Source organism: Branchiostoma floridae, chromosome 9 (genome assembly GCF_000003815.2).
Source record: "Branchiostoma floridae strain S238N-H82 chromosome 9, Bfl_VNyyK, whole genome shotgun sequence".
Classification (NCBI taxonomy): domain Eukaryota; kingdom Metazoa; phylum Chordata; class Leptocardii; order Amphioxiformes; family Branchiostomatidae; genus Branchiostoma; species Branchiostoma floridae.
Genome location: NC_049987.1, coordinates 13,717,966 through 13,734,012, shown reverse-complemented (window position 1 = coordinate 13,734,012; position 16,047 = coordinate 13,717,966). Strand labels below are relative to the sequence as shown.

The 16,047-nt window shown below is 41.5% G+C and overlaps 1 protein-coding gene across 1 annotated transcript; it reads left to right on the top strand.

The window, feature by feature from the left end:
* The first annotated feature begins 457 nt into the window (after positions 1-457).
* On the top strand, positions 458-2,170 carry LOC118422403 (suppressor of cytokine signaling 2-like). Its single transcript, XM_035829936.1, has one exon. It carries the CDS (start codon positions 812-814, stop codon positions 1,451-1,453), a length of 642 nt encoding a protein of 213 aa, XP_035685829.1. The 5' UTR covers positions 458-811; the 3' UTR covers positions 1,454-2,170.
* Positions 2,171-16,047: the final 13,877 nt, after the last annotated feature.

Below are 16,047 nucleotides of genomic sequence, written 5' to 3'. Positions count from 1 at the left end.
TGTAAACATACAATGCATCAGCAAACTGGTATTCGCAACATCATGTTGTAATTATACAGATATACATTGTGCAATGTTCACAACATATTCTTACATCAACAATTGTGTGAAATACAGGAGATCTGAACAAGAATCTGAACTAGTGGGGAGAGGAAACTGCAATTTTCGGCAAGTTCTGTGGAAAGATTTAATAGGACACGACTGAAGTAACCGCCCCAAAGGTTACTTGAGGGCACGTTGTGTACTCACGAGTTTATAGACTCACACAACATACCATTAGTCTGAATGCTCTGGGTTTTCCAAGAACAATTCATTTGATAAATGTGAGTTGATATAATGATATCACGTTGCCGAGTGCCTGACCACTCAGCCAAACCGGCTGCACTGCTTTCAAGGACGATGACGTCAGGCATTGCCAAATATGGAAAGAGTAACCTTTAACCCCGTCTCACGGCAACGCTCGGTTTCCTGGAACCGGCTTTACAGATTGGGGCATTTCTAAGTAAAACTATTCATAGGGGACAACGAACCCCTAGACAAGCAAGCTGTGCCTTCACTAGTTCTCGGAAGCGGATGGTACTTCGAGCACGGAGATATCCTGGTGTTTGGGGCATATTTTGTGTGTATTTCTCGCCGTAAGACTGCCAAACTGCCGCGCATTTCTGCCGAAAGTGGCGTTGGTTACCGAGAGCAGGAAGTGGAGGTATGGACTCTCGCGGTAAATCTCTAAACCCTCGCGACCTTGCTTGTGTGGGCGCGCTTGCATGGAGGTGATCGACCCAGTACTGACGATAACAAGCAGACAAATGTTATGGTCGATTCTACCTTACGGGATCCCGGGACGAGTTACGAGGTTCAGCGGCAGGGAGCTGAGGACAGGCCGGCCAAGATGAGGTCCCGCCTGCCTCCCAACGCCAAGGCTCGCAGCACCGAGTTCGACCTTCAACGTATCATGAAGACTTTGAACTTGCTAGAGGCGAGCGGATGGTACTGGGGGTCTTTACCGGGAGGGAAGGCTAAAGCCCTACTTCGCTCTAAACAGGACGGGACGTTTCTGGTCCGGGACAGCGAGAACTCTGCTCATCTCTTCAGCCTGAGTGTAAAAACTCCTCGGGGACCGACCAGTGTCAGGATACACTACACCGAGGACGGGAAATTCAGACTAGACTCGGATAAAAAATCTGACACGCCAGAATTCGACTGCGTGGTGAAATTAGTGAACTACTACATGGAAGAGACGATAGCGGGACGAGACAAACATTTCTGGCTAGAGCCGAGCGGAAGGAGAGAGGTTCCGGTCAAACTTTGCCGCCCCTTGAAGGGGCAGATCCCCGCGTTGCAGCATCTGTGCCGTACGGCTATCCACAGACATACGGCCGACGGGGAGGCCCACAAACTTCCGCTACCCACACCGCTAAAGAGATTCCTGCTGGACTATCCGTACAAAGTATGATCAATTCCACAAGGTGAACATGAACTTCGCAGTAAGACTTTATAATACAAACTCAGTCAGGCATTGTAAATTATGAGACTCTTACTCACAGACAGTAAAAAAGTTACAGAGCTTGATACAAACTTCCGGCCAAAGACATATGTTCTAGTTTGTACCGGTTTGTCTAAATGTGAGGAAATTGTGTACATAATGAGTGTACAGAATTCTGTGTTAGTTTAATATTTATTAGAAATTCGCATGTTATTTTAATATGATATGTTGGTCATTTTCTGTCATATACGTGTCGGCTAGCCAGTTCAAGTTGTAATAGCCACATGTTTTGTAAAGCCAGTAAATCCCGACCAACAGGCATTTCCTCTGCCGTCTGTTGTGTAGCTAGGCGACGTGGCGAGGGAACAAAAAGGCCAGTATTGTCTGTAGAGTTTAGACTAGGTCAGGCGTTTAGAATGCGCCTTCACAGTGGAAAATGCCCGTGTAGAAAAGGATTACAGTCATTACACGAAAGGCAAACTCTCTCACGAAAGGATGTAGTGTAAGAAGGATCAGATTTATGTTACATGTCTCAGTCATATGTGTATTGTTCATATTTATTATCACATTGTTCATATACGTTAATACTTATGCACATCATACATGTTCCACCGTTGCATTTTGTTGCTAATAATAGAGTGTAATTTTGTGTATGGCATTTGTTAATATGACCATATTTGGCACGTATGTTGTGTTTGTGGAACAAAGAATTTTTTTTTGGCGCTGAGCGCACCTAGCTCCCCGTCTTTCCAAATAAGGGGTGGATCTGGAGATATTGTTGGGGAGGAGGGGAATTGATTCTCTCCAAGCATAGGGTAGGCTCCGGCCGTTTTTTTTAATCTAAGGTGTTTATTTTTATCGGGCTGTCTATTTTGTACCATTTTCTTGAAGTCTCGCGACCTAACATCAACAGAGCGGTGCAAAATAGACAGCCCGATAGAAACGCAGAAAGAACTGTCAAAAAAGCAGCAGGAGCCTTACCTCTGCTTCGATCGGATTCCACGTATTTCTCAATGCTATTTACAGAACGACTCAGAGCCGTATGATTTTATTCACAATACGACGAATGTGGCGCTGAGTTTATTATGTATGGCCGCTACCACGAATCCAATTTGTACTGTCGTCAGATTCCGAGAACCAATCCGCCACGTTCCAAATATTCTTGGTAAGGCGTGATCTCCCGGGCCGTGCGCTCTGGTTACATAATAAAACAGCTCTTATTACATCTTCAGACCTACGTGTGTGTATTTTCTTTATTACGGAGACTTTCGGTATATACTTAAGTGTAGCAGTCCTCTACCTTAAATCTGGGGCACATCTTATCTATTTTCCCCACCATTTTAGTTATTCAAGAATTTTTCTGTCAAGAAATTGAACAATAAAAGCAGAATATTCCATACTAGAATATTCCATTTCCATACGAAACTTTAACAAAGGAACAAAGATTTTGTTTGTTTGTTTTAACCTTTATTTATTCATGAAAGCTCAAATCGGCCTGCAGGCCGCTTTTCATTGAGGTCATGAGGGAAGAGGCAAGGGTCAGACAAAGTATATAACAGAGATAAAGTTTCATCGTTTATTTTTGAAAGATTATTTTTGAAATGACAAAATCAAATGAGCGTTAGCAATAGAAATGGATACCTAGAATAAGATATCCAATTCAACATTCACCAAGCGGTAAATTGAAAAGGGAATGTTGATGGAGAAAATACTTCATTTCTTTATAAGATGTACACAACCTCCAAAGATGACCCAATATCCTTGTATGGCTTTGACTCTTTGGCCCTTAATATCTGTCTTAGTATCACGTGAGCTACATTAAGGTCTGCATTATCAATAAGGAAACACGGTTCAAACACCAAAGCTAATATAAACTCCGTCAATCCCACAAGCTCAATTCGCTGGCAGTCTCACTAGCTGAAATATCAAAGTTCACATGTAATGGAGTCGTCTATATGTATGGGCTCAGTCTGCAGGGACTGATTGTCATCAGATATCGTAGAAGGTTACGCAACTCGAGAATATAAAGTAAGCCCACGAACGTCGGTGCATACATGATTACGTAACTTAAGATATGATCTCCCGTGAATTCCGTGCGACTGAACAACGTCGAAATGCAAAGGAATTAGTGCAGACGTTTGGTTAGGGTATAAAGAGATGTGAAGGAGAAACAAGAAGTGTTTTGATAGCAAACATTTTAGATTAACAAGGTGTTCTTTGTTCCGAGGTTCTGAAGAAAAATTACAGGTGATCGGCACGAGTTTTGTAATAGTAACCTAGTGCTACTGATGAAAGAAATCATGAAAGTAATTGGCGCGAGTGCTGTTACAGTGCTAGTGACCTGGATACCAGACCTCTTACCTGCCCAATCTATCTGCCGTGTAATTCAGGGGGACCTGCTGTAAAAATTCCTTGGGGGTATGTTGGCTTTAGAGCCGAGAAGTTAGGCTGTATAGGCCCTGGAAACAGTCTGGCATCCCGGCTAGTACTACGGATGCCAGGTAGACATAAACCTTGGTAATTGTGGCACACTACAAAGTAATTTATTTATATAGTTGAGGAAACATACGCCACGTTAAACATACGTCATTTAAATGGTTATTTGGTCTGATAACCATACCCTTGTGTTGGACCTGTATCAAGTTGCTATGTGGAACTTGCACTGAATCGAAGAAGTTCAAGCTTGTATCATGTAGGCCTTGTTAACTCCTGGACTCTGTAACATCTTAAACCACTCTCTCTGTTTTGTGAATATCTGCATTTATCCGAGTACAAAACATGTACTGTATGTATCTCATTAAGATAAGAAAAATAGCTGGAATTCGGAAGCGAAAGGAAATACTCCCCATATTTAAACATCACAGCCGTTGTGTCCATGTGTATTACTGTTAAGTAGGTTTGCGTAGTCTTTGAATGGCTGTGAGTTGTTGGGAATGGTGTAAATACTTCTGCAGGTGGCGTCTCTGCGTTTTTAATGAGATCCTCAGACAGACAGTGACATGTATTTTAAATGGCGAGCTCAAATAGAATTAGGTTTGCGGAACGTTAGTGTGCACGTGTGTGAGTATGTTGATCAGGCAGTTGGACTGGGAAGAAGAACTGCGCCAGCCAGATGTCTTTGAGAGACGCCATAAAAATAAACACATCAACGATCCACTTCAGTTTGGGACGGATTGAAACATGTCGTAGGTAAGGGCGACATAATAATGGTTGACGGGTCACTACAAAATGCCGGAGAAAATGTACGTAGAAGCCAGGGGGAAATACACAGATTTTGAATTTGGCAACAATCACAGACCATCCACCCCACCCCAACGATTGCTCATGGTCGGTCCCTTGGTTACATAAGCCGACCGCGCACTTGTCGATATGAAAGGCAAATGCTTCATCTACAGTCCGTACTCGTACTAGTCTGGATGGGATGTATAATGAGTTACGGGAATGTGGAGCTCTCGGTACGTGTGGGCAATATGAAACTAACACAGGTGTTGTCACTCGTCAGCCAAGAATATTAAAGCCTATATATGTATGATATAGGCCCCCAAGAGAAAATATTCGACTGAAAACCACTCATTCAAAGTAAGTAATAGTATGGGGATGGTTGCTTCACTGCTTGTGTTGGATATCATGTTGAAATATTTCCGTTATCACAACTGGCTCAAATCCGATACTAGCATATGATAGCTCTAGAATGAAAAGTGAAATAGCAAGCATGTGAAATATTGTACACAACTTACACGGTAATTTAATTTTCTCCAACATGGTTCATGTGATTTGAAAACGAAAAGATTTATTCTGACGTGTAAACCTACTAGTAAGCTGTCACCCTGGCCACCCCTCCTCTCAAGAGTGCTTGGTCTGATCCTTTGACGTCATACACAGTAGACCAACGTTACCAGTACTTGTCCAAGTTGATGATAGTTTTGCCCAAGGTTGCGTGTGAAATTGAAACCATTCCTTTTTACCGTGACAATCACCAAAAGGTGATCTAAGGTGAGCTTTTCCATCAGCATGCGGTAGACAATGTCCCGGATGGTGGATAAATAATTGAACACTTCACTAGTAACTGTACTGTATTGTACAGATGGCTTACAGATCAACTACTGACATTTCCGCACAGACAGTAATTTTGCTGATTAGATACAATCTAAAGTCGGAAATACCTGAGAGGATTTGATCCTATCTACATTTGTGGCTCGCTGGAGATAAGCTGTTGCAAATTGCTCAGTCTGCTGCGCATAGTCTTGGTCAGCAGTATTTACTAAAGGAGCACAGTCTAGTGCATTTCAAACATGGAATCCAGCCTACTAGTCGTGGCTTGGCCTATGTAGCTAGTGTAGGCTCTCTACGGGGAAGATCAAGTCTCTGCCGCCGAGTTAATCGTTTGTCATCGGTAGGAGCTTTGCCCAGTGGGAGTTAATTGCTCGCAGCGAAATATTTCGAGCTTCATCTGCTTCGAAGAGAGTCGGAACACCTGCACTAGCTACGTAATCTCCCGGCAGATTTACCGGTGGCATAAGATAGTACCAGAACTGGCCAAGGAGTATACTAGTAGTAGTAGCTGGCCAAAGGGAGTTCTCCGGCAGACGTCATATTTTTGAAATGCAGGAATGGCGGTGGGAAGGGACATAATCAAAACTGGCCAAGGAGTATACCAGCTGGCCAAAGGGAGTCCGCCGGCAGGCGTCCTTTGACATGCAGAATGGCAGTGGGAATTAATCTCATAATCGTCTGATTTATAAAGACACCCTGTAATTATGTAGGATTTACAATTACAGCTGACGAGAATTGATTTGAAGTAGTTGTCTACACCTGTCAGATACCATCTCTGTATTGTAGGCGTACCATACCTATATATAGGCCCGATTTGCACATGCGTTTTCTGGGTCTAACCCAAGTCATTGAGTTGATTATAACTTGGATTCGACTTCAGTACGGCCGCTGAGTCGAAGTGGGGTCGACTCAAAAAAACTTGTGTAAATCGGGTCATAGATATTGGTCTATCCTGACTTGACTATGTGAGGTTTTCTATCTGTTGATCAATGTTCTGGCTGATGTACACTGTTGGAACAGTGCTATAAATGTCAAAGAAGGTGCGGTCAGCTACGATGTATAATTGTATAATTGTATATGGTATTCCTTTGTTCGACTTTACATGATTGATGGTACAATTAGGAATATGTCAGGTTAATTTAAGGTTGGGTTAAGGTTCCTTTGTTGTTTGTTACGAAGATAGCATGGCCGTAGGGCTGGCCGGGGGAATAGGGTCCGGGAAATTAAGCTGCTTCATAATAGCTCACTGAAGTCGACTCCCACAAACACCTTGGTCTACATCTCACTAGAGACCTATCATGGTCACTTCATGTGTCAACCCTGGTGACTAAAGCAATGAAACGCATAAATCTACTGAAAAGAATTTCTTGCTTTGTCCCACGGAAAACACTCGAGACTCTGTACAAAGCCATGATACGTCCCTTGATTGAGTATGCCAACGTCGCCTGGTGCGGTATTCTTAAGAAAGACTCTGACTCACTCGAATCAGTACAGGTGTCCGCGGCCAAGGTCTGCACGGGCGCATTAAGGGGGACGAATCACAGTCGCATCTTAACGGAGGTCGGTTGGGACACATATGTTGCACTCCATATCCCGTTTAAACCTAGAAGAATTACTCTCGCCTGACCCCCTCAACTCATCTGACAATACTTTATGCACCCTTCTCACTATGGGCAGCCCTTTATTTATTTATTTATTTATTTATTTCTGTAATCTTTATCCAGGGTGGTCCAAGCTCAGTGCTCTTGCACTGCTTTTCAGTGGAGCCCTGCGTATTACATAAAAAGAAATTAAACATATTCATCACAAACATAGGCAAACATAAATAGACAACAATAGTAATGAAACTGATGCAAACAATAATACTAATCATAACAATAGATGCTGCTAGTGATGATGATATCAATACAAATGATGAATGAAAATAATGGTACGAAACTAAAGAAAACAATAATAATAGTAACAAAATAAATACTATCAAGTTGTCAGTTTCATTGAGTGGTCAGAGGTCAGGCTAGCCAAGCCCTGCAGTTGGTTCTAAAGGTAGATTTTGACGTGCAGGTCTTTACAGATGGTGGAAGACTGTTCCATGCAGTAATACCTCTATAAGAGAACTTGCGCTTCCCACATTCTAACCGTACAAGGGGTAGTTTGAGGCATAGGTTCTGACTGTGTCGGGTGTGGTAGCTGTGAGAGTCAGAAGTCCTTTGAAAACTATTGATGTAATCAGGAAGTTCATTGTTAACTGCCTTGTACATTGATTGTAGGAGGTGCAAGTTTCTCCTGGATGTTAAGGTTTTCCAGCCCAAGGCAGATAGCTCATCAACGCCAACATGATGGGTGTATTTTAAACCAAGAATAAGCCTAGCTGCCCGGTTCTGGAGTTTTTGTAGTCTATCGGATAGACATTTACCACAATTACCCCAAATCACATCGCAATAGTCCATTTTAGGCAAAACCATGGCGTTGAATAACATAACAAGAGTGCGCTGTGGTAGACAAGGAATTAGGCGCCGTAAGACTCCCAGTCTTGACGAGACTGCATTACATAACTTGTCAATATGGACTTCCCATGTTAAGCAAGGATCAAGCCAAACGCCCAGATACTTAAAGCTAGTGACAACTTCCAAACTGGTGCCAGAAAGAGTGGTTGACAGTTGCTCTGTACTTGACTGCAGCCTACGCGCTGTGCCGAAGAGCATTGCTTTACATTTAGTAACATTGAGTGTCAATTTATTTGTGTGTAACCATGTTTCGATATTACGAAGGTCGGCATTCAGACAAGTATTCACATCCCTCACTGTTTTAGATGCATAGAAAAGTGCAGTATCATCAGCATACAACACAACCTGTCCGTGTGATATATAATCAGGCAAATCATTAATCACCCTTTCCTCCCACACTCGATAAATTGTAACATCTTTGACTATGTCTTCAATTTTATCAAAATGACCGGAAGATTTACTTAATCTGATTTGAAATTGATTGGTAATGCCAGCCTTGTATGCGCTTTAGCCCGTTTTTGTTGTTAGTATTTATGTTATTCTTATGTTGCAAAATGACGTTTATGTTCATGTCATCTTAAGTTATACGTTTCGTTATAATCTCAATTTTGTTACTTTTGATTGTCATTGTATGTAATACAGAGCAGAAGACCTCCATAAGCTCATTGTGAGCTTCTTGTCCAATGCTCAAAAAACGAATGCGAATAAAATAAAAATAATAGTGGACATTACAGTACGCTACCCCATTTTCCGTGGATTTTGTTTGGCCAAAGACTTTGTTACTAAGTCCATTCACTGCCGTGGATCTTTTGTGGTAAAATCCACAGCCATTATGAAATTAACAATCCGCGATCTTTCGAAATACTGTATCTTCTAATTTGCTTGAAATAAATACATAGTTCATTTTCATGGAAGTAGCAAAAGACAAAACAAGCCGGGGGAGATATCTGCTTGGAGATTTATATGTCCTTGAATTCACACCAAGGTTACTGATAAAGACAGTTGATGTAATCAAGGAGGATAGACCCCCTCCCTAATCTAATTTTTATCAGTCACAGCGGAGACGAAACCTCAAAACAAGTCCTTTAATCATTCGCCAAGGTCATATCACACAAAAAGTCAGCATACGCGAGACCTGGAGACATCAAGGATAACTAGATGACAAAAACGTCCAAGGGAGGATTGTGATCTCCAAGCAGATGTTGGGAGGCAGAATCGTAACTTTTCATAACTGTCCGTTCCCGCCACCCGGGCAGTTTGTGACGGAAGCAGGCAGCCAGGAAAACAGACCGATTTTGCTTCCCAATATCTGCTTCGAGATTAGGGGTCGCAATATATATACACATCACAAACTTAGTACAGTGTCTCGAAAGTACTTGAGAAAGAACATATAGATGTATTCAGAAGAATACAAAGTATACAAAGATGCATGTTAACAACACGTAACCTCCAGTAAGCTCCACATGTCCCTGGAAAAGTAGTCGGCTAAAATAGACAGATAACATGCCGAGGTGAGTTAGATAACTGTTTTTTGTTACTCGGCTCTAGCTTCTCTGGACATGCTATCTGTCTATATGGCGAATTTCTACTATTTTTCCAGCGACTCTGTCAACAGCCAAGCCACCACATCTGCTTGAATATAAGAATAAATACGAATTAACCAGCCTCTCTTATCGCTTGAAGTGGAAGCGTGTATTTGTGTGGACAATTTCTTCTGAATTCACCAAATAACAACACTTCTCCGTCATACATACATAGTAGTCTACAGGAAACCTCTTAGGCTTAGGTCATATCTCCAAACCGGGTCCCAGTCGGGCAGCTTTCGCTAGCAAAGAGAATGATACAAAAGACATAAAAATACACAAAATGTCAAAATAAGATTCGTGGGCATGATTTGTGTATATTTTTAGGTATACATTTTAATGTTTCGTTTCTTAAAACATCCCTGCCGGACCCCAGTTTGGAAATGTGACCTAAGCCGTAGCTGGCTCACAAAAATGAGAAATCCTCCTGTGGTGTAAACCTTAGTGTTGGCTAACTCCTCTGACAAACTTTTGGCAGATTTCGACAATTTTTCACCCACTAAAGTAGCCTGAATGAGATAAGATATACATATAGAATGTTACTCTTTTCAGCAGTGAAAACCAGGGTAGTTAGAAAGCATTTCGCGCGATCTGTTCCCTCAACATCTGCTTGAAGATGAGAAAACCTAGGACCCACGATTATTACACATATAAAACAGCTACAAACGCTGTACAAAGATAAATCGGGAACGCTTGCTATTCTAATCCACTCTCTAGGCCGCGTGGGAGTTACTGGGACATATCAATTACGTTGGAGAACGTCCCCGACTGATAGGAAAACTCTAAATTATTTCTACCTCCGGTGTCTTTGTTTATCTTCATAACATAAAGATACGGCGTCATGCGAGAAGCTACTGCAAGCCTTTTACATTCAATAAGGTGTCGTTTTGCTTGTAACATTTCTTAGAAAGTGACTGATATATTGCTGTCCTTTTTTATGTATTCCACAGGGAACAAAATATGTCTTAGAGGTTACCACGCACTGACGTTACTGACGCAGGGCGACTTAAGACTTCTTCTGAGCAAAAGAGATAAGAGAAGGTCCTCACGTTTCGCCATGGCGACGGAAGCAGCTGCTTGTGAATAGTTGTAGGTTTCACAAATTAGAAATATGCCATCCCACGGACCATATGTTTTAAAGTATAACTTCCCAAGGTCATTTTTTTCAGGGCAGCGTCACACACCGATGATTTCAACGGTAACCAAAGTAAAGTGAGGTGTGGCAACAATGGTCTTAGTTAAAATATGATCTAGATGATTATAGAAAAATCAAAATTAACAAGGGCAGCATAATATAATGTACACAAATATTACGGAACAATGTAATGAACGAAAAAGATCGCACCTGGAACAAAACTAAATAAAACAACAAACAAGCAATCCAAAGTAACGTATCAAATCTTAAGACTTTCTTCAGTGAGCAGGCAAATTTAAACAGGCAAATTTACCCAAGAATGTAGCTTTATTTGTAATGTCGGATGAAAAATTTCTGTAATGTTAGTTCAACTTTATTCGTGGGGTAACCTATGCCCGTTATTTTTGAACATGGTATTTAGGGATATAAAGTCGACGGACGGTGGTCCTTCGACTCGATATCCCTAACTACCCTTTCTTTACACAACGGATATAGGTTACCCCGCGGATAAAGGTGAACTAGCGTTACTGCCTATAGATATCGGAATATTACACATTTCATCATCAAGAAATGAGATAAAAACAAAAACATATGGTCGCATTTTGCATTTCCCATTTTTCATTCATCCTTTGGGACGAATTACTTCTAAATGTCCTTTCTGAATGGTGACAAATTTGGATTTGATTTGGTTACATGTTACTTACTGGGATTGACTTTGTCTTCCGGACTCTTTTCAATTACATTTTTCTTTACAAATGATGCTTTATTTGAAAAATTAAAATCGTCAAAGTATCAACGGAGGTATCATAGACATAAGTTAACTTTCCAAACATTTTCTGGATGAATTTAGTTTTCGATGTGCCGTGTAAAACAACAAAACTGGTACCACCTAAAAGCCTTCGTTTTCCCAACTTTGGCCCAATCTGGAGTAGTTTTAGGGTTGAAAGGAGCAGGTAGGGTCTAAGCCTCAGTTGGCGTGCGGAAGGATTTTACTGAAGTTTTAGTTGTTGGTTATTACGGGTGGTATCAGGAGAAAACTGGGGTCAAAGGTGAGGTTTCTTCCATAGAGCGAGCATTAATTAATCCTTGGAGATTGAGCCGATCAACACCCTGTTTGCCAATGGATATAAAACTGACCCTTGTGCATACGCGACTTTCTGTTGGAGATGACTTTTTAAGATGCTTTCCTATGCAGAGGTCTGTCTGTGTTATCTGCCCAATACTATAGACCACCATCTGAGAGAACGCCTGAATAAGTGCCGGATCTTTTAGCCCAACCACATCCTGCAACTAAACAATCACACGACTTCCTCCGGCGTTCTTGTTTCTCAGTCACAGCTATTGTGTCACATTAGACCATCTGGGAGGAAAGGTTAAAAAAAAAGCATTTCTGTGCGATATTTGTGCTGTAAAGATTGTTTGGGACCGCTTCCGTTGATAAAAGGTGGAGCACTTTTGTGCACATAACTCTCCGTAGGTAATTTGCAAGCAGATGGTGCTAAGAGGCTGCAAAATAGACCTTAAAGCGGCATGACCTCATCCGATCTACTTTGCGTTATCTGAATAAACACTTTGTGAAGGATAATTAGCGAAAGAGGGCAGGGTCGAGGTAATTGTCCGTGCCTTGGTTGTTGGACAAGGATGATGTAATTTTGGGTCGCAAGTGAATGAAAGAAAGACTGGACGAATGAATGAATGGATGGATGGATGGATGAATGAATGACTGACTGACTGAATGAATGAATGGATGGATGAATGGAAGACAGAATGACAGAAAATTTTGAACGTTGTTGATACTGTAAACGAAAGACAATGTGAAGCTAAGTAAGAAAAGATTCATATCATATAAGAGATATCAGAGAAACACAAAAACACAGATAAGTGTAGAGGAGACCGATATTTTGCACATTATTATTTCCAAAACCGTAGCAGTGCATATCAGTCCCAGCTACCGTATGCAAATACTTAGATAATTTCGATTACAATGAAATTGCATTTTACGTGGAAGTTATGATGGTTAATAAGTGCTAACAAGCAACAGAGGGCTACATCATAGGGCCTATGGGTCATCGATCTTGTTTCGTCCGACAAAGCTGAAATGTCAAGCGCATATCTAGAGTTCAACCTCTTGGCTTCTTTCCTAAAACCCGCATGAGCCACCCAAGTGCGATGCGGAACGGGAATTCCGTCCTGCGACCTTTAAAAACACTCTCTGTGACATCATGCGTTGAGATGTCTATCATTGCGAGCTGCTAGTTAGTCTGGAATCCAAACTATTGCCAGGTCAGCTCCAGCATCTTCCCCCGCTGAAGAGCTGACCCGTGTAGGCCCTGGGAACAGCCTGGCTTCCAGACTAACTTCTAACGGTATTCCTCACTCTGTCAACTTCCCAAACGTCCGGCCCCAGTCAAAATACTGGTCCTGTTTGCGTTTTCCTAATGAACTGTCGTGTGACAACCAGTCAAGTGTATAAAACATCTGGTATAATCTCAAATTGTAGACTTTTCCATACGCTTATAGTCTTCTGGGTTTTCATTCCTTTGTAAAATTTCAGTTGATACCAGTATTCTATAGTAGTCAGAGTCCATATCAAGTCACCGGGAGGGTTGTCACTGTCATCAGGATCACACAGATGTTTGAAAATTATCTTAAACAACAATATTTTTGCACGATTTCTTTCATAATGTTTATAAAATGTTCAGTAGAATCCAAATAGATTCAATTTCTATAGTTAATCTTTTGAAAATTTTATACATGTTGCGGATTGATTGTTTTATTCCAGATAATTCAAGCTTATTACAAATACTGTTTGAAAACCCACGCTGTAACTTTAAATGGACTCTAGATCTATCTATACAATTTGTAATGTACTAGTAGATCTATATGGACGGAAACAAATTCCCTAGCCATACTGACAGGTGTATCCATGCATGCTTCATCCTCATGGCTAACTAACATCTGCTTAGACATTCAGGGTGCGTACGTCTTTTTCTCTGCTTGACTGATGATGAGCCTAATTTAGACTTTCCAATTGCAGCTCCTTGTCTGCATACATATGCGTACATCACAAGTACAATATAATAATGTAGCATGACTGAATATATCTTTTTGTCAAAGAGCCGGCGGAGTTGGCAGCGAACACTGATCGTTTCCAAGAAAAGCCCTCGGCGGTGGAGCCAAGGAGCCCAAATTAGACTTTCCCGGTAATATGTAATCTTCGGAACTGATGCAATAATACAGAAGTAAAAAAAGATATTATGATTCTCCAGTTATGGTTCGCAGTTGAGCGTTAATATGATGTAAATATGCATTGAGGGTGCTTATAGCGTTAGTTAATATCATGATATATAAATATTATTACTGACACCTTTTTGCATTTGGAATAAGACCTTATCCTGTTTTCAATATCACATCCAGATACACTGTATATGGTTTTCAACGTGCGTAGATAGTATATGTGTTCACATTACAGTCAAAAAGTCTCAACGTTGAAACAATTTCAGTTATTGCACAATGAAGAACATCAAAATTGTGGGCACTTAAGATAGCATTTTATGTAGGGCTTAAATCGTTCTTTACTATACCTTAATAAGCTCATATTTAAGGGGAGAAGAAAGATGACAAAGGGAAAGGGTGTAGATTTCAAGGGAAATGTATATGTGCCAAGGATATGGCACAAATGTAGAAAGTTGGCGTTTGATCCCCCATCCCCCCCCCCCCCCCCTTAATCCCTCCAAAGAAGCTCACTCATCACCTCATGTTCCTGATAAGTCCAGTTTTCATCCCCGGATATTTTCCCTGCTAGCCGTACCTTCCGTACCGCCCCCCGGTGTTGTTTCTGGGCGGTCTCGTAATCAGGACTGAATGTGGAACCAAGTCATAACGTTACTCTGACACCGTGAGTCAGCAACTGTAACTGTCACAGACAGGTCCAAGACGTACCTGGCACACAGAGAGGCGTTTTTGTGCTGTTTCTAATTTTGAATCACACTAAAGTTAGAATACCGTGAAAAGATTAGGGTACAACTTGTTACCAAATATGGCGGGCATTGAGGAAAAAAAATTTTACTGCATTGTACATGTAACATTATAGTAACAGTAGCGTTAAATTCGTACCCGACGAATGAGTGACTTGCAGGTGCAGGTTCATCAAATCATATTCTATACTTATAACAATTCATCGATCATAATTTCTCTTAGATACACTGTTGCCGCTGTAAAAATGATAAGTATGAGATGTAGAGAAGAGAGAATTATAGATGGAGCAACTAACATTCCTTGTGATTCGACGAATAAAGACGAGGGTTAGCGTAAAGATAGCTTTCTCAATACCAAATACATGTATTTATTGGAGTGTAAGAAAATGGACTTTGAAAAAGCACCTCGACCTTTTCAAAAGGACCTCGACCTTTGTGAGATCCCTATTGTACCCTTTGGGAGGGAGGCGGCATTAGAAATGGCATTGCCCAAACCACACCGTTGCTTCCGGCGGGGTTCTAGCGAAGCCCTGCTGAACCGCTAACGGTGGGGCTGGGATCAGGCCGGGATATCCCGCGCTTTTCTGCTTAGGTAGTCTGACCTTTCGCACGACTTTTATCATGTTTATAGCATGCCATCATCACATTAGCCTGGATACCAGGCCCTGGATACCAGGGTGATACTACTCCATTGTCTCTACTGAGCAGAGGTTATTAGGCTCCGGCTTACGTTTTTTCAGGCGTTTTTGTCTGGCTACTTTGTACCGCTTTGTTAATATCTCGCGGCCTAACAAAACGGTACAAAATTGAAAGCCCGATAAAAACGCCTAAAATACGGCTCTACATCTGGAAGAAACATATGTCCCGCTCCCAGAGTTGGCACCCTAGCCTAGAATTTTCAAACCACTCTGTTTGGTCATGTTCAGCTGGTCCTCAGGATCCGGATGCGAGGATCTGTGTAGGCCCTGGAAACAGTCTGGCGCCCAGGCTATATTCACATGTGTGGTGGAGTGACATTTTGGCAAGAGTCGGCCAGTGTGATAAAAATACCATCAAGCAGTGCTCATAAAGACCCCACTTCCTTTCAAGGATATCTGTAACTATGGTTATGGATAGAGTGGTGTCTATCTTAGAACACAGAGAAGTAAGGGTATGATTTAAGGACTTAGTGAGCACTTAGAGTATGCCACTCAGCTGCAATTCACTTCGACTACTAGTATTGTATGGAAGAAAGGCCTGCTATTATCGAAGCCGAAATCTATATAGCCATACGCACTTGCAAGAATAAAACGTGTACTTGCAACCTAATCAG

Coding starts and splice junctions, on each gene's coding strand:
- LOC118422403 (XM_035829936.1), top strand. CDS start 812: ATGGTCGATTCTACCTTACGGGATCCCGGGACGAGTTACGAGGTTCAG.